This window comes from Fundulus heteroclitus, chromosome 19 (assembly GCF_011125445.2).
Source record: "Fundulus heteroclitus isolate FHET01 chromosome 19, MU-UCD_Fhet_4.1, whole genome shotgun sequence".
NCBI lineage: Eukaryota > Metazoa > Chordata > Actinopteri > Cyprinodontiformes > Fundulidae > Fundulus > Fundulus heteroclitus.
Genome location: NC_046379.1, coordinates 25,145,168 through 25,164,850, shown reverse-complemented (window position 1 = coordinate 25,164,850; position 19,683 = coordinate 25,145,168). Strand labels below are relative to the sequence as shown.

The 19,683-nt window shown below is 40.7% G+C and overlaps 1 protein-coding gene across 3 annotated transcripts in view; it reads right to left on the bottom strand.

Moving 5' to 3' along the window:
• The window catches only part of slc8a3 (solute carrier family 8 member 3), a 142,751-nt gene that overhangs the window by 3,206 nt on the left and 119,862 nt on the right, over window positions 1-19,683 (bottom strand). Inside the window, exons 4-7 of one of the 3 annotated variants that reach the window (XM_012872284.3) lie at window positions 9,687-9,704; window positions 6,169-6,293; window positions 5,848-5,947; window positions 1,782-2,051 (exon numbers count right to left, since the gene is read on the bottom strand). In XM_012872284.3, the coding sequence (XP_012727738.2) occupies window positions 1,782-2,051; window positions 5,848-5,947; window positions 6,169-6,293; window positions 9,687-9,704 (513 nt within the window). Of the gene's footprint in view, window positions 1-1,781; window positions 2,052-5,847; window positions 5,948-6,168; window positions 6,294-6,422; window positions 6,533-9,686; window positions 9,705-19,683 lie in introns of those variants that run through there. The other 2 variants (XM_021321351.2, XM_021321349.2) reach the window with 2 other exon arrangements.

Below are 19,683 nucleotides of genomic sequence, written 5' to 3'. Positions count from 1 at the left end.
GGCCCATCTCAAACCTCCCCTTTATCAGTAAGATTATTGAAAAAGCTGTTTTTCAACAATTAAACACCTTCTTAACAACGACCAGCCGCTTTGATGTTTTCCAGTCAGGTTTCCGTGCTCACCACAGTACAGAGACCGCCCTTATCAAGGTGTTTAATGACATCCGTATAAATACAGACTGTGGAAGAACCACCGTGCTGGTTCTATTGGATCTCAGTGCAGCATTTGATACTGTTGATCACTCCATCCTGTTAGAACGCCTGGAGAACTGGGTCGACCTTTCTGGTACAGCTCTCCACTGGTTTAAATCCTATTTAAAGGACAGGGACTTTTTTGTATCAGTAGGTAACTTTACATCAGAGATGACAAAAATCACATGTGGGGTTCCCCAAGGGTCCATCCTGGGTCCCCTCCTCTTCAATATCTACATGCTCCCTCTAGCTCAGATAATAACAAACGACAACATCAGCTACCATAACTATGCAGACGACACACAGCTCTACATCACCATGTCACCAGGTGACCATGAACCAGTTCAAGCACTGAGAAAATGCCTAGAAGAAATCAATGCCTGGATGTGCCAAAATTTTCTTCAACTGAATAAAAACAAAACTGAAGTAATAATCTTTGGACCAATAGAGGAGAGATCAAAAGTTAGCACACAGCTTCAGTCGCTTCAGCTAGGAATCACTGATCAGGCCCGAAATCTTGGAGTAGTGATGGACTCAGACCTGAACCTTTAAAAGCATCTAAAGACAATTACAAGGTCGGCTTTCTATCACCTGAGGAACATTTCCAGGATTAAAGGACTGATGTCTCAGCAGGATCTTGAAAAATTATTTCATGCGTTTATTTTTAGTAGAATTGATTACTGCAACGATGTTTTCACAGGTCTGCCTAAAAAGTGGATCAGACAGCTGCAGCTGATCCAGAACGCTGCTGCCCGCGTCCTCACTAAGACTAAGAAAGTAGAGCACATCACCCCAGTTCTAAAGTCCTTACACTGGCTCCCTGTATCTCAGAGAATAGAATACTTCTGTTAGTCTATAAATCCTTGAATGGCTTAGCACCTAAATACATCACAGACTTGTTATCAGCGTATAAACCCTCCAGACCACTCAGGTCTTCTGGCTCCAGTCTACTCCACATACCTAGAACCAGAACTAAACATGGAGAAGCAGCATTTAGTTCCTATGCTCCGCTGATCTGGAACAAACTTCCAGAATACTGTAAAAGTGTGGAAAGCCTGAGTTCCTTTAAATCAAGATTAAAAACACATTTGTTTAAAATTGCCTTTGACTGTTCCAGTTAAACTGTTCTCCTGCTTTTAATGTTCTTCTTTGTTTCTACATTCTATCCCTACTTGCTTTTATTCTATTTTCTATCTACATTTTATTCCTACTTGCTTTTATTTTGCTATATTTTAATCATGTAAAGCACTTTGCATTGTCTTTGTACTGAATTGTGCTATATAAATACATTTGCCTTGCCTTGCCTTGGAGGAGCTGATGTCAAGAGGTCAGAACTTTGTGAGAACATTCTTTTCAATTTTCGACAATTAAAGGCAAAAATGTGTTACATTGAAACTAGGATTTTCTCTGACGTTGTGAATTCAAAAACTTGCAAGACAAAAAAGTGCAAGAAAATGCATCTATAAAAACTACATATATAAACAACATTTCTGAGATTTCTGAGGACAAGTTGACAAACAAGACTCGGCGAAGTATTGAAAATGACGTGTCCTTATAAAAGGCTCGCCTCCCTGCTATTCCTGGACTCACCTGGGACTGATGTGCCAAGAGCGACAAACACGACCGCCGTGACTGAGTCCTTGAGGCCTATGGTGCAGCCGAAGTGGGAGGCCAGGTCGCCGATGACGGCCGTGAGCAGGCCGATGATGGCGATGGACACGATGAAGCACGCCCAGCCGTTCAAGTAGTCCGTGGGGGGGACGCACGCAAACAGCACCTTCCAGAAGACGGTGAGGAAGTGCATGACGTAGTCGAAACACGACGGAAGCCGTTCTTCCCCTGTGTCCTCCTCGTCCTCATCTTCTGGCCGGAAGAGGGGTTGAGCGGGGGGGGGGGGCAGGGAGAAGAAATAAAAGAGTGTGAAGAGGAGAGGAAAACGAAACACGGTGACGCAGAAAGTTTAGGGAGGGCAGAGAGCGCAGGAGAAGATTCGGAAAACCGAGGAAATAAAGGGAGGAGGGGTGACAGGGGGTGGGGGGGGGGGGGGGCAGAACAACAATCACTTAAAATGGCATGATCACTTATCTCTCAGCATGAAACATCCTTTTGACTTCAGCCGAAGGTTATTATTATGCAAATGTGAGATAAATACTCGTCACTGCCTGAGGCCACAAAGGACAAGCTGTTTTGCCTGGCAATTAAGAAATGAGATGAAGTTTGCTGATAAAGGGTAAAAAGACGGAGCACTTTAGTTCTTTCCTTTTTGTTTCTTACCTATTACAATGAGGAGTACTCTTAGGGACTATTAGGAAGATTAGGCTAAAGTCCCTTTTTGTGGTGGTTATAAAAATTCTGCCGTGTGTTTGTATTCAGCTCTCTTTACTCTGATACCCCTAAATAAAATGGCATCTTTATTAGCAACGTGAGTTCATCTGTGCGGAATCTAATCCCAGCATGAGTCCAGCTGTTCTGCGCAGACCTCGCAGGTCTGTTAGAGACTTTAGTGAACAGACGGCACAAGGAACACAGCAGCAGACAGCTCAGAAGTTTAAAACCAAGTTGTAAAAGAAGATCACAAGCTTGATTGACGTTCAGCCCATCATCTGAAAGTGGAAGGAGCGCAACTGCAAGCCTACTGTCTACCAGGTGCTGATTCCACATGGCCACCCACGTAAATGGACGAATTGTTAACATGACAGCTAAGAGGCCGACAGTAACTCTGCAGGAGCTGCAGAGAGCCACAGCTCAGGTGTGAGAGTCTGCTGGCAGGACACCTTTTCCTCCTGTACTCCACAAATCTTGTTTTTCTTCTCGTAAAGACCCGATAGAAAAGGGTATGTCTCGAAAGAAAACGAGAAGCCCTGTTTAAAGTTTGCCACAAGCCACGCAGAAGACTCGGCAAACATGCGGAAGGCGCAGAAGACAATGTGCATCATGGTGCGGGACAGAGTCGACGAGCACGGATAACGTTAAATACTGGGAAATCCAGACAGGGGGAAAAAAACGTGTTAGAGTTTAAGACTTGCATCTTAAATTGCTAAAAAAGAAAAAAAAAAAAGGTGGTCCTACAAGGTATTTATTTACTCATGAATATAAAAACATAAAACACTTCTAAAATCCAAAATTCAAACACTCCATTGCCACATCCATTCACTTCCTACTTTGTGCGCTACTTTGTGTTGGTCTACCACATGAAATCTGGGTAAAATATACAAAGTTTGGGGTTTTAGAAAAGTTCAAAGAGTGTGAATATCTTTTGCAAGGCAGCATAACACAGTTTTTAGACCAACGACTTTTGGATTTTAAAAGTGGACATAAATATGAAGAACCGCTGACCAGCAATGCAAATAGTTTATTCGGTATGTGTTGTGCTTTTTCACCCTCTAGCCGCAAAGAAAAACTGCCTAGGGAGAACATATGCAGATCCTCAGTAGGATTGGATTGGATGCACTGTTTGTTTTTGCCCCACGACCACTGCAGAAATTCTTGCCCTTCTGTTGTGTTCTGCAAGATTAACAAGGCCCCACAGTGAAACTACCAGATGACCTAAGCGGGGCTCTTCCACACTGAAGAGCTCCTCTGTGTCCCAGCAGCTTGCAAGGACACTGAGCAGACAGGCAGGGGCTCTGTCGTGGTTCCAAATGTCAGACCGTGTGAGCTGCATGCATTTTTCAGCCAAGGATGGATCATCAAAAAGTAAGGAGGGCCTCTTGATTAAATATTTCAGCACCACAGCGACAAAACCAAGGCCTTCGTCGGCTCTCGTCAGACAGCGGCTGCAGCTGCAGAAGACGGCAGGCCAGTGTTGCTGGCTGTGATTCATGATGTGCCTCTTGTGAATGTGAATATTACATCTCTCCTAAGCTGTAAAAGATTCAGGGTGAGCAATGGCATGGGTGTTTTGAAGGATACAGACAACAGTTGGGTTAGGATGGCTGTGGTTTAGGTCCCGGCTCGTCCCAAAGACGGAGCAATTTAAGGACATATATTTTTTTGGGTTTTTTTGACAGTTATGTTAAAAATTGGATCAAGAAAGAAAAGCATTCATGTCTCTTGAACTTTCTTTTCCTTATTTTGTAAAATGTTACTGGACATGTGTGTGATGGACTATCACAAAGTAGCGCATCGTGTTTTTCCACTTTTCAGGACCATCTGTTGTCGGATTTACAGCTTCAAGTTGTTTGGTTATTCTTCGAACCAGCTTTTAAAGATCTAGAGACTGAATTATTTTTTTATCCATTTTAGCAAAATCACCTTTCTTCCGGGGTCGCTCTGTATTTCGGTATCAGAGCTCTCGCCGGCTTGGCTGTCCTCGATGAAGAAAAGCATCTGCATGTTATCATGCTGGCACCGTCGGGATGGTGCGTTCAGGGTAGGGATGCACCGATATGAACATTTTGGCCAATATCGATAGTCGAGATTAATATTGCTGTTACCGATGGTTACGCACACACACACACACATTTACGTTTCTGTGATGGTCAAATTTTGTGCAGCTTCGTACAGCCTGAAAACTATGCTAGCTGAACTTTTGAATGTGAGTTACAGTCTAGACTTACGCACTGACACCGTGAAAAACGACCCCACTGGTGACGTTGCATCTCTGCTTCATTTAAAAACTCCACATCCCTGGCTGCGATGCATCACTGTCACATGACCAAACAAAAACTCACATGACCAACGCCCTCCCTTCCCCCTCTTGAAACAGAGGCACTAAAGGCAACTAGATGGAAATAAACATCGGTTGTTAATACCGGTCCAGTCTTACTAATCGGACCGATACAGATATGTTAAAAAAAATGTTAAAAAATGACTAACATTGCCTGATACCGATGTCAATGTTGATATATTGTGCTTCCCTAGTTCACGGTGATATGAAATGTTGTTGTTTTTTCTTCTTCTTTTGCCCCAAAACTCATTTTTGAGGCCATCACCGAACAGCTGGAATTATAGATTCAATGACACACAAATACTTTACTAATTTGGAGGCTTCCTAAGGCAATTAAGCTGTTTTTAAGTGATATAATAGTGAAAGGGGACGATTGAAAATACATCCCACAGATACAAAACAGAAAATAGATTTTCTTTCACTTCAGAGTTACGCTCTACATTGTGCAGATTTAGCACAATAAAATACTTTGAGGTTTGTTTCTCGAGTGAAATGCCTTTCATAATGTGAGCTGCCTGACGTGTTGTTGTTTTAGGGCTGTGGTCTTTGGTTTAAGCCCTAAGGGGTTTCTGACACACTCCATCACATTCTTATTTTATTGATGTATTCTGAGCTTTTATTTTGTGAAAATAAATAAATCTAAATCTAAAGCTAATCAGGACAAAATGTGAAAAAGCATTAAAAAATGTGAATAGTTCCGAATGGAACTGTACAAGACTGAAGTAAAAAATAAAATGAAAAAAAAAAAACAATTGTAAACAGAGAATTTCTTGAGAGAAACCTGCAGAAAATTTAAATACTTAAGCACAGAGAACCCAAATTACCGGTTTATTTAATACCTAAGCATAAGGAAACAAGTTTACAGGATGCATGTGCATTGTATAGATTATATAGACTTTTTGATCTGTATACCCTGAGCTTCACACCTGAACAGATCAGAGATTTTATCCTGCAGGCTGCAGACAGATGGAAACAGAAGAGCATTACCTGCACTGACTGTAATGGCCTCCATGAACTGCTCCCTCCAGGAGTTGGTTCCCACCACCAGCGCCAGGTTGGTCTTCTTGATCAGCTTGTCCACTGTGCTCTACGTGTCAACACAGATAACAACACTTTTATTTCTCCAGCCAGTCCCATCACATTAGCTTTCACAGAGAGAAATACACGTGTTTCACCACATGATGGCAGTGCCGTCTAATTTCAGGCAATGGAAAAGCTCTTCTTAGAACATAGCAAATTTGCTCAAAAAAAGAAGAAGAAAAATTACCTGCAACTCATCTGGGCTGTTTAAAGAGCAACCTCACTCACCTTGAACTCGTAAGACTCTTCGATAATGACCTCCAGCCTCGGGTGCTCCCCCAGCACTGGTTTTCCCATCTCTGCGATCCGCTTGGCTTCCTCCTCATCAGATGTCAGCTTCCTGTCTGGTAGATCTGAACAGACAGAGGGAGAGGGTTGGATGAAAAAAAAAAGACCAAAAAGCAATCCAGATGAGGAAAACAATGCAACCACAGAATATCACACTGAGCTAAAACGCAAAGCACGCGCAAGCATTAGCTCACTCATGCTGAATCGTTGGAGAAAGCCTGAGGATCCGTCTTCTCAACTCTTGCTCCCTAAACGTGTTTTGTGCATCGAATCTCCAGCTGATCCGCAGACGAAGATGCGTTCTCCTCCAGGTAAACATGGAGGAACTTTTTTTTTTTCTGTTTCATTTCCGGTTACTGTGCTCTCACTCAGAAAGGCTTGAATTCCATCAGAAAATGATAACTAGACATCAGGTTATTTCTTTTGTTATTACTGGATTTTGTCAAGATATCCATTTTAGATAGTTCTACCATCTCATCACAATATCTAATTACAATATAGGATTTAATTAATTTGCCAACAGCTGACTGCTGTATGAAAAGGAACCACAGAGAAGGAAGGTATAAGTACTAATATGTATTATATTCTAGCCATTTATGACAGTGGTTGATGTCAAATTCCAAAATATAAAAGGCTAGTTAAACTTTTTCCTTTCAACGGGGCTGTGTGGAGTAAGATAGAAGAGTCATTATCTTACCCGTTTTCAATAATACTCGGTGAAGTCTATTTTTGGAGAATCCATGAGAAATTCTCATTTTGGAGTCAGGCTAGCATCTTCTAAAAGGGAGGCCCACTCAAGGGTAGATTTACATCTAAACGTAATTCTTATCTCTCTTTTAGAACTCTAACATACAAAGAGGAGAAAGCAGCATTCAAAATAACTTATCTTTGCTCCCACTTTGACTGGTCATTATATAAATCAGGAGCAAAGGCGACTGGTGCGTGTGGTGCGACTGGAGACTGTTTCTTTGGTATGTTTTGACAAACCATGCTGTTTATCTAAAACACGACCACACTGAGATGGTTGTTTCCTAACGAAAAAATATCGCTGCTTTGCAAATGTAATAAAAAGACTAAATAAAACTCATTACATTAGTGGTTATGGCTAAAGGGCTACTTAAACCCACACCAAACCACTATAGTAGATTTTCAATGAATTGCACCAATCCTAACTTTCTGTTCAGTGTTGGTGAGAGAGAGACTGAAATAGAAGCTCCTGTCTGAAAATTAAAGAGCAGCAATCTTCAGCAGTAAAACTACACCTACCGATTCTCTCACAGGAATTACACTCTGCACCTTGATTAAAGTCACCCCAACCGTTACTGGTGGTTCACAGCGATAAGTTCTGATCATTTAGCAGTGGTTACACTCTAAAACCGTTTGAAAATCACTCCAAAGAAGTGTGTTAAGTGAAAATATACAGCAAAATGTGGTAATGTTCCCTCCTCCCACCATTAAAAAATAAACCTGTTTAAAAGTAACCATCGAAATTCAGATTGGTTTCATTTGAAACCCTAGCCATGTTTCCATCAACATTTTGTGTAATTTTTTTTTTAGGTGGTTTCAGGATTTTGCGGAAAAATAAAGTTAATGTGCAGAACGGGAGATGAAAGCGAATTAGAACATTTACCTCCAATGACTGATCTGTTTCTGCTGTCGCCATCTTCCTGGATATTCCCACAACGCGCATAGAATTGCAACAATACTAGTTGACATTATAGAACAATTACAACTTCCCTCATAGCGACAGATTCCAGAAAACCCCTGCCCTTTTTATTTATTACTTTTTTTAGACTTGTGGTCCATGCTACTTTGCAACCTCTACTTCCTGTTTATTACAACCATGCGTAACATAAACTTCTGAAGAGATTACACCTTGCGTAGCCTGGTTAATATGCTCTAAACCAATGGATGGATACAAACCTAATTTGCATTTCTTTTTTGCGAAATCGTAAAAGTTAGCTGGAAATTCGCCAAACAATTGGATGGAAACATGGTTTCTGGAAGTTACCAGTGCAAAACCGTCCAAACAATAACGATTAGAAAGAAAAGAAACAACTTTTGAGAGCATTACTTCTATGTACCCTAAAGTTAGATAACTATCTAAATTTATTTGAATGGAAGAGCTGAACAACACTGTAGCATTCAATATGGGTGTACATGTTAAATTAGAAAAAAAAAAAACAGTATTTAATAGTATTTAACCATTAAATACACAGAAACGTACCGCGGTAACTGGAAAATGTCCCTGCATATCCTAAAAGCAGAGCTATTACTAAGTGATAAAGCAGAGCTTGCTCATTTTTAATGACAACAGAGCAGCTAATGATGGCTGCATATAATATGGCGGGGAGCACAGGAATGAATAAACCCTGCTGATTTAAAACTGAAACGAAACTCTCTAAAGACACCTCGACTACTTTGAAGGCCACCCACTGACTGCCAACACACATCAGAGGTTTGACTAAATGTACACGTTTTTCAGTTCTTGGGGATTCCCCCGGTGAGTTCCACCTATCACACATCTGACGCACCTCAACTCTCAATAGTTGCTTCAAGAAGCTTTTGAATGCGCACAATAAAGAACTCCGGCGCATCATTCGTGCGCTGCTGTTGGACTCCGACAACAACGAGGGGCTGCGGATCCGAACGCCTCTCATCCCGGTCTTTGTGCGACATCCCCCACTGAGCCACCTGGCGCAGGGGACTTGTCATCTTTTATACGAGCGCTCAGCCCCAGCCGGATGCTCTTTGCTGACAACACGCTTACCATTAAATATTAACACTGCCATTAAAAGATCACAGCCGGCCTCTACTGATAGGAAGGCCTATCTTCGAGCGTGCGCACAGAGGCATGCTTAAAAGCGTGATAGCTCCTGAGCACACACACACACACACACACACACACTTTAAAGGGAAACCAATTCCACAGCCAAAGACAGCGTGCACCGCCACCATGACAGGATTTCTCTTGCTCGTTTTAAAAAAAAAATGTGATTATGCAGCCGTTGCCTCGCTCTGAGCTGCTCCGCAACATGACACGGTCTCCCTGACAAGGAAGAGAAACTTAATAATAATGCAATCAAACACAGGCAATTAAATTTCTAATTTCAAAACTGCTGGTTTTTATCGCGCCGGTTATCAGGTGTTGGAATATTAGCGTTGACTTGACAGGATCGTTTTGATAGGGATTTATAATTTATGGCCTAATCCCCTGATTAGACCCAAATCCTTTGTCAGTTTAATGACGGAGATTGTTTTAAAAAGGCTGTGATTATTTTCAAAAAAAAAAAAAAAAAGAAATAACAGCAAAATGTAAAAACTGATTTTCGACACCAAAACATTATCGACAGTAACCACAATTAGTATTTCGGTTTCAAATAATTCACAGGCATGAAGCGCACCGCACACAGAGGGGGTTAGCGAAGATGTGTTTAGAGGAGGGGTGTATAACTTACCATCAGCTAACAACAGGGCTGTGGAGGAGAGGAGAGAGGGAATGAGGAGGAGGGAAATCATGGAGAAAACAGGAAAAGCAATGACTACTGGGAACCCCAGCAAACAGAACTGGGAAAAGACAAAAGGAAAGTCAACGGGAAACAGAGAGATGCGGTGGAATACCAGAATTTACCAGGTACCAGAGGGACAATAATCCGCTGAGTGCCTCAAGGAACTGGGAGGATTGTGATAGTTTGCAGTTGCTATTAAAAGGTGGCACATCATGGGTGCATCATGGGAAACTGAAAATAAGTCTCTGTCTAATCCGCTGTCAAGTGCCAATTCTGCACATCCAAAACACTAATCTTTTTCTTTTGACCATAAGAGTAAGTAGATATCTAGACTATCCGTAAAATATCTCTATGTGTATAAGAATGATCTGAAAGTATCTTAGGTTTTTCCATCAAGTACAAACAAATAAAAGAACAACTGTAAGGATATTGTAGAGCAAACCTATTCTGTCATGATTCAGATGGTGTATTTACAGCTAAAAAGGAGAGTAAATCTGCTCTGATAAGTAGAATTACAATTCTGCAGACATGCAGCGAAAATGTAATCTATGCAGCACATTGAGTAATTGTCACTCTGACACAGAACCTGAATAAAACCAACCCTAAAAAGCTGACACTGGCCCCCAGCAGCATGTTTGACTTTCTCAGCATGGCACACCGCCCAGGGCGACACCATCTGGGGGAAGGGGGGGGACAGTTGCACCAAGAACGAACTGCGACAGGCGCTGAGCGACCTCAAACGCTGTGCGCTGTGTATGCACTTGTAAGAAAATATGGCTGAACACCAAAAATAAACAGATGGTGCCAAAGTTGGTGTCTGAGTTATACGACTGCTTCCGCTGTAATACATGGTATTGGGAGCTTAGGGACAGGGAATGATCAATTCAGGGTCCTCGTCAGCGTAATGGACCGTTATGCTGAAAGTTGTCAAAGTTATGCTGAAATCAGACCGACTTACGCTCATTAAAAATGATCGTTATGGTCATTACAACACTGAACAGTACGACACGGAGAGCAACATGGAAAAGTTCGTAAAGCTCTTGAACGTGCATCAGTGCAGCGATATGCCTCCTGAACAACAGAAGCTAGCGCTAGCTGTTATTAGCTTGACGAACAGCCCCCTTCGAGCTGCATTACGCGACGTTGCACTGCGGGAATGCATCCAGAGAAGCGGTGGAAGGACAGACCAGCCCTGAAAAACGCTGAAAAAAAAAAAATCCTGGTGATGATCCTGGAATTGATAAATAAATTACATAATAAAAACGTGCAGTTTTTTTCTCTCCGCAGAAAAGGCTTTGTTGAGAAAATGGATGTGTGTTTGGTTGTGTGTAGGTCAGGAACGGGAGGAGGGTGCTGCCCAGTGCAGCAAATACTGACCACAGAGTAAAGCTGGATCTATAAATACTAAGCAACAACATTTCCTATGGGTCTTAAAAAGTATTCAATATAAATGATTTAACAAACAAAAATAAAAAAATTCTTGCAAAGTCAGAAAAGAAATAAGCAAAAAAAGTAACTTGATTATGGATTTAAACATGAGTTTCCATCTTCAATACACCAGTGCAGAGGGCTGTAGCATGACATCTGACTGCCTCTGGGAGTTTTAGGTTGCAAAAAAAAACCTAATGTGCATTTTGCAGAGCAACAAATCACCACCAGCAGGAATGAAAGAAAACGTGAACACATATTTATAAGAGCAAAGTGTGAAACATTTCTGGGAGTCTCAGCTAGCGGCAAAACACTTTCCGTGTTACATATCTGGTAAAAAAAATAAATGCAACAAGTAGGAAACCCACATCACACCACATAAACCACATAAACGTCACAGCAATTGTATTCGATTGGATATGAGTCTGTGGCTGGAAATTACATTTCTAAGATGTTTATACTGTAGCTGGACCATGTTGCATCAAACCTTGGGCATCACTCACCAAGTAGCACTACTGTAGGTATTTTGTTCCACCAACGAGTTGTGTTATCCGCGGCTGCTATTTGGTGCTAAGCTGCATGTTTTCTTCAGTAAGAAAAGCTAAGTGCCAACAGAAGTAGAAAAAATAAAAATGAATAAATAATCATGGTGAATTTCAGCAGCCTTTCAAACTACATTGTTAGTCCCGACATAAATATTCTTTGTTAATTTTCTCCTGTACGACCCCCACGTATAGCCCGGGCGCAGGTTTTAATGAAGATTTGTTTGTTTCTGAGACAGTGGAAGGTTACACATCAGTGTTTCCCATAGCTCTAAAGCTTAAACTCAACACACACTTTGATAAAACTAATCCCTGAATGACAGAACATATTGGAGGATATTGTGCTACTGAGCTGCACACATTCAATTCCACTAGAGCATTAGGTTGTGATTAACAGAGGCACTTTTGTTGTTAAGTAATTAGTCAACAGGGGAACTGATTTGCTACAGACTTCCCTATTCTGACCCAATATTTTTTTTTAGAAATAACGGGTACTTGATGTTGACACCTCTGCCACTATTAAGATTGGGCTCTGTTTGTTCATTCATCTGTATTGTGTCGTCGGTGACGCCACCAATTAGCTCACATGCTCCCCGCAGAGGACAAACCATGACGAAATTAAGTGACAGAGAAGGAAAGAGCTTTCAAAAGTCGAGAAAGAACGATAATTACAGAGCCTGGCAAAAGTTTTCACACTTTGGCAGATCACAACCACCGACTTCAGTGCATTTTATTGGGGTTTTATGCGATAGACTAACACTACCACTTTGTCTTAAAATCTGAAAAGTGCGGCAGGCATCTGCAATCAGCTCCCCTGATGGAATACTTTGTAGGACCGCCTTTCGCCGCCTGTATTGCTGAAGGAATGAACGCATTTTGAGATCATAACAAAGCTGTTTACTTCTTCCACAAGCCGACCAACTCCTTACATGAACCACTTTCACAGAGACGTGACAGTGACTGACTCGTTTGTTTTTAGAGGCAGCTTATTTCCCTTTCTAAATCAAGAACAGCCCCTCGGTTTCATAATTTTTTTTCTTTTTCCTTTCTCTTTCTGTGTGCATTGAATTTCCAATAATCCCATATTAATGTCCAATGAATTTTTTTTACATGCAAATCAAGCGGAGCACAATAGCAAAAGCAGTAATGCTCCACTTGTGAAAATAAATCTGAAAGGCTCTCTTTGGCATTAAGAAAGCAAAAGAGTGCTGCACTGCTAGACAGGACACGTAAACAAAAGTAAAATAAAACAACAACTTCTCTCTCTCTTTATTCCCTATTAAGAAGGGATACCATTTTTTTCCAGATATAGTACAAGTACAAATACTTCAGTTTTGATACTTGTCGATTCCAAGTACCGTTACTGAGTACTTAATAAATTGGTTCTTATAGATCACAAATAATTTAACAATATCATTGACCACTGAAAATGACTGACCATGAAGGGCGATTAATTCGGTTAGAGCTTCAGTCATTTTCTGTCTTTTTTCTTTTCTTTCTCAGCAAACAGCCTATTGGTGTATTGCACCACTACCTGGTATAGAGTATCTAGCCTAGAGTTGCAGCGTCGCCGAGCACAGGAGGAAAATTGACATCGGTTCAGAGTATCTGATTGCTTTTACAAGTAGAAGTATGAGTACTTGATGCTGGTAACGGGACACCACTAGTATTTAGAGATGTCAAACAGTGAGAAAAAGGGTTATGTTTCCTAAATATCTGGTTTCAATTTTACACTCAAATTCCATTGTTTTGTTTGTCTTTATTATTTCCTATATTTTGATTAATTAGGGTTCTGTTCTTTATTTGGGCGGTGGAATCTTACGAACTTTGATTCCGACCTCTGATGATACCAACACACCTGTAAGCAACTTCTTGTTTATACATTCTATTTATAAAAAACTCATATAACCCCACCCCCTTGCAGAAAACAATGATGATAGAAATCAAATTTAAATCAAGGCCTATCAGCAGAGTTGGCCCAGCCTCAAATCAATCTTTATGGATGCTTAGGACTTTGCTGCTGACCTTGGGACCCCAAAGACAACGCATGGATATCAGCAACTAATAGGTCCACAACAGACATGTGACTTGATTGAAATCAAAGTTTTCATAGAAAAACAGAAGTACATTAAGGACCATCTTGTCTGATCAACGTCATTCTTCAGGACATTAAATTAAATACAATCCTTAATGTATTATATTTTAAAGGAAGTACACATTTCCTTTTTAATTAATTAATGTGGTGTGATTGCTGGGGTTGTGTCATATAGTCATTCTTCATTTATTGTTGGCTCTCTAGGTAGCTGCAAAACAAGTGGTTTTAGAACACAATGCATAAATCATTAAGCATGAGCATGGCTGAGGTGCCTGGTGGGCTTGACTGTAAGCTGAAATTCTGCCGTGGGCATCCTGCAACCGTGGGCCAGCTCTGCAAGGCAGGTAAAAAAGAAAAAAGAAAAAAAAAGCTCCTCCTGGCGGGTATGAATCGAGCCATGGTCAACCTGAAACATTCTGCAGAAGACTGCTCCTGTTTCACCTAAAAAAAACACCACAAAGGTACATAAATGGCCGGTGACCCAAAAAAACAGCAACATTTGCTGCTTGCAGTGTCACCTGATTTACCACAAATCGGGATCCAGTACAGCCATTCTTCGACAATTATTGTGAGGAACAGAGAGCAGCTCTGTCTACTGAAGACTTTTGCCTTGTTTATCTAACCAGAGATCAGCTCAGATGATTATTTTTTGCAAATTTGATCTCTTCTGATGGTAACTTCAAAGCTTTGGCTGACTAGTAGCGTAACATGGCTCTATGAAGGAGGAAAAGAAAGTCTCTTTCTGACAGAGAAATGCATTGAACATGTTCAAAGGTCCTCAAGAATCGCACAGCTTCAGAACATTAATGTTTGTGCATACATTGCATCTGTATATTTCACTGATACTTTGTCAGTGCATAGAAAACACCTTGCTGACAGAGAGAGAGAGAGAGAGAGAGAGAGAGGTAAATCCAGCACATGTGATGTTAGAAGACATATGAAGAGAGGTGATTTATTTATAGCAACTACCAGCTGCTGTAACAATCAGTCCAGTGTTGTTATTCAGCCAGCGATTTTACTGCTAAAAGGGGGAAAAAAATCCTGAAGGATATGATTAGCAGGTTGGAGTAACGTGTGTTTGTTGGCGTCACAGTTTAAGTGTCATCATCTCACATCTGGGCTCTGAGTCCTGGGATCAATACAGCACTGACAGACACCTTCTCTCCACACAGCTCATTAGGACTGAATGATCAATTAGCTTCTCAAGGCTATTGAATAGATTAGAGACCTGAGCCCGGTTGCAGGTTTAAAAATAACCGCGAGGATTACAGACCATTGCATAGATTATTAGGAAAGGACGCTAGGAAACGCTGCCACCACCGAAGCCCCTTTCACACATAAATCCCACTAATTTACTGGGACCATATTCCCGAGTAGAACAACAATTAGCACCTTTCACACATTAGACCGGCAATAGTGGAATGGATGCACCCAATATCAGCTGCAGGTGGCAGTAATGCTAGGGGTACAGCTTCAACTGATCAAGTTGACATCTAAAGAAGAATTTTAGTCAAACAGCCGATAAGCCTCAACAAACAATGGCTTCAGGACCGGTGGTACTTACAGTAGTTAGTTGATTTATGATAACTACAGAAAAAATACAAGTTCAGTACATTTCTCAGTCAGAGAAGCGGCTTGCAGACACCAGGGGAAGAGCTAAACGAAGACTATGAACGTCTCACATAATTCCACAAATGCACTTTAAGCAAAAATGGAATTCACGCTGAAGCGGTCCCAGTAAATTACTGGGTATGATACTAGGTCTTGATCTGGGAAATTGCCGGGTCAGTTTTACCTGGTAAATCAGCTCTGGGGTTATTCACATATAACCCGATCCAGTAAATTACCAGTAAACTTAGTAAACTAAGGTTGTAGGTGCAAAAGGGGCTGAAGTTTCCCCATGGTGATGGTGAAGTACGGTGTTACTTTATGGCTCAATTCAATTCAATTAAATTTATTTATATAGCACCAAATCATGAAACATGTCATCTCAAGGCACTTTCCAAAGTCAAATTTAATCAGATTATACAGATTGGATCTGATTATAAAGATTGGTCAACAAGTTTCCTATCTAAGGAAACCCAGTAGATTGCATGAAGTCTTGACAAGCAGCATTCACTCCTCCTGAAAGAGCGTAGAGCCACAGGGAGAGTCGTCTGCATTGTCAATGATTTTACAGCAATCCCTCATACTGAGCAAGCATGAAGTGACAGTGGAGAGGAAAACTCCCCTTTAAATGGGAAGGAAAAACCTCCAGCAGAACCAGGTTCAGTGTGAACGGTCATCTGCCTCGACGGACTGGGGGTTTCACATAACATGTTGCTTTTAAATGACACTTTGCAAGTAGATATATGGAAAGTTAGTCAAGCTGTCTATTTCAACTCTAAATGGGATCCTAGTTTTACAAATCTTAACTTATAAAAGATTAATCAATCTATTTTTATGTGCAGTCTATTTATGTGCACTTAGAGCGCATTATTAAGAGTAAACATTAGCATCGTGGTTGCTACCGTTAATGTCGTCAACTATTATTAATTTGCTGACATCAGTATGTTAGGGGACACAATTTGTTTTTGGCTGAATACATTGGAGCTACTGCCTCAAAGCAGACTTGTCTGATAAAGTGCCGGATAACTCCTTCATGAGCCAGGTCCTCAAAGTTTCTCACAGTTTCAAAGGCTGAAGTGGTTTAATCTTTTGAAGTACCTTAAGTTAGGTGATGATAAACAGAACCTTGGATGCTCTCTAAGTTGTCTTCCTGTTATATTTCTTCATTCTTCCTGCATGTGTGACCGGTTAGCCACCTGTCTTGGTCTGCATGCAGTGATGTGCAGACTTTGTGCAGAGGCCAAACTTAATTTACCTTTATCTTGTTTTATTCACTTTTAACGGCCTGGATAATATTGTAGCGTCCTCACAGCGGTGATTGAGCCAGCTTGTCAGTTCTCCTCCCCCTTTCTGTCACTGGCCAGCATGTTGGCTGGTGATTGGTTGAGCTGCTAATAAAGCCGTGGCCGATTTGACCGTTTACCGCTGGGTCTCTTCGTCCTGGTTAAGTGCTACAATATGAACACAAAATCAATTAAATTTAAACTATACACATCCCTAAATGTTAAGGGATGTGTTAAGAAGCACTTGCTGTTCAACAGTTGGTCTCTATTACTTAATTTTAAATCAAAGGTGTAACGGCAACAGATTTACACGCTGATGGGACAGCGGTCTAGCTTAATTTCAGATCAGGCTCATCATATTTGACATTCTGAATACTCCGCAGAAATATCAAGAAATATCTAGCGCTTGAGTCCATTTCATTTTCTCCTGCTGGAGGAAGCAATTAATACATAAAATCAACGCTCACCCCCAAACCAATATTTTTGTTGCCAATAAACTGTTAACATGGTTGTCTTATAGTACTGTCTACATATCTTGAACATTATTTTGACAAATTAGTCTATATTTATTGAAATCCTGCTTTTGTGTGTAAAAGTGTCAGTGTGGCACCCTCCTGGGGTTAAACAGTGTTATTGCATTGAATTTTAAATCTTTAAAGAGATAAGCATTAACAGGCGTTATTTTGTGATGCAACAAAACGAGAAATAATTTTGACTTTTTTAGGAAAACAATAATTAATAAAATTGATTGAATTAAAAAGACAGTTAATAGATTAGAGGCAAAAATGGTGTGTATTTTAAATATCAGTTAGAACCAGGCCCGTATTAAGACAATGTGGTGCCCCTGGGCACTATACCTCAAAGCCCCCCCCCCTTACCCGTGCTGTCCTCCGGTCAAAAACATCAGACATAATCAAGGTGATTTCTGTAATGTAATTTACTATTTACTAACTTACACATCTACATGTAGGCAGCATATGAGCAGTGAGCAATATTCAAATATCTCATTTTAAAATGTTGAAATAAAAAAAATCTTGATTTATCATTTATTATTATTGTGACATCAGTGTTCACAAAACGAATAATGCATGGTCTTTCAACAATTTAAAGTAAATAATATAACAATTTATGAAAAATATATTTTTAAAGCATGTGTCATGTGGTGCCCCCCCATGGTTGGTGCCCCTGGGCACTGGCCCACATGGATAATCTGGCCATGGTTAGAACGTATTGATATGTGCGCCTTACCCCACATTTTCTCAAATATAGAGAAACTATGTTACAGGTGTGTGGATATTAAACTGGAGCCTAAACTCTTTAGGCTCCGTGTGGCGCTGAAGTGACCGGGAACAACCGAGTTTTCGTCTTTTATTACACTGGTAACGCTGTTACATACAAAGGTCTGAAGAAAACAAAAGAGGGAAGGAAAAGATGAGGAAGTCAGAGAATGCATGTGTGAAGCATTTAAACATTCAGAGACATAATGTAGGCCCACATAAGCCGATAGCAAATAGGCAAACAATACACATTGAGAATGAAATCCTGAAAAATGTAAGTTTCTAAAATAATAGAATTTCAGGATCTCAGCTGGGCGTCCACAGGAAGGGGGGGGGGGACCGGTACCAGACAGACAACCGCACGCTGAACGAGTGAGCCAGTGAGACTAAGACGGATGCCTCAGCTGCCTTTGTTATCTTTCAATATGCAGCCCGCGTAACGCGTCCATCATCTTGTTATGCCCGATCCATGTTTCTGACAGTGCGGATTCACAGGGAGCCAAAATGCTGAGAGCACGCCATACTTCATCTTTTGAAGCGGCACAGCTAGACTGGGTAAACTGATAATTTACCTGAATGCTGGGTGATTTCACTCGAGCATCTTGATGGAAGCCTTTCATGGCTGAAAAGTCATGTTTTTAATCTCGCCGGGCTAATTAAAGCTGCAGCGTGTGGCATTTTGACATCAATAAATCTTTAGCTCATTCATCTTGAGATATTACAGTGATTACTGTAAACAAATGTAATCATTGCCAGGAACACTGGCAGTGTCTATCAACGGTTCTTTCTATAAAGTGCTGCACTGTGAAACAAGGAGTTGAGTCTGGTGGTTTTTCTCTAAGGGAAAGAATAGTTGCGAGAGTTGGCAGTCGTCTTTTTGGGAAGTATCTTATATTATCTGATATGTTTTGTGTTTGTGTTTATATCACATACAACAGAAACCAGATATTTACATACGCCGTATTAAAAAAACAATCTTGTTTTACTGTCTGGCTAAATGTTCAGCTTTAGATTAGTTACAGATTATACGGAAGAGGATTAGGGCCACTCAAAAAAAAAAAAGTCTACTCAATTCTGACTTTTTTCTCAGAATTCTGACTTTAATCTCAGAATTCTGAGAAAAAATTCAGAATTCTGAGAAAAAATTCAGAATTGAGTAGACTTTTTTTTTTTTTTTTTTGAGTGGGCCTAATCCTCTTCCGTAAGATTATCAACATTTATAGTGTGGTTTTTTTTTTTTAGAAACAATTTGTAATCCTTTTTAAAATGCAGCACTTTCCACGCATATGTGACGCTTGTGTGACGTCATTGGTTAAATCAAAGGAAATAAACCAAGATATCTGGAAGAGAACGGTGGACTTCCACCATTCTGGTTCATCCTTGGGTACAATCTATAGATGCCCAAAGATGTCACGTTTATCATTGTTCATCTACCATCCATCAGAGTGTTCAGAAAAGAGAAAAGAGTGTAACCCAGAACATTAAACGACCTTTAGAAGACGCTGGCTGAATCTGGTACGAGGGTGAATTCAAAGTGAAAGAGCTATGTACTGACATGGACTGAAAGAACGCTCCGACGGGAAGATCCCATTACTCACTCAGGAAGAAAAATAAAAAAGCCAGGTTACAGTTTGCAAATGCTGTCAGTGACAAAGACCTTAATTTTGGGGGGGACAATGTCCTATGATGTGATGAGACTATAACTGAAGCGTC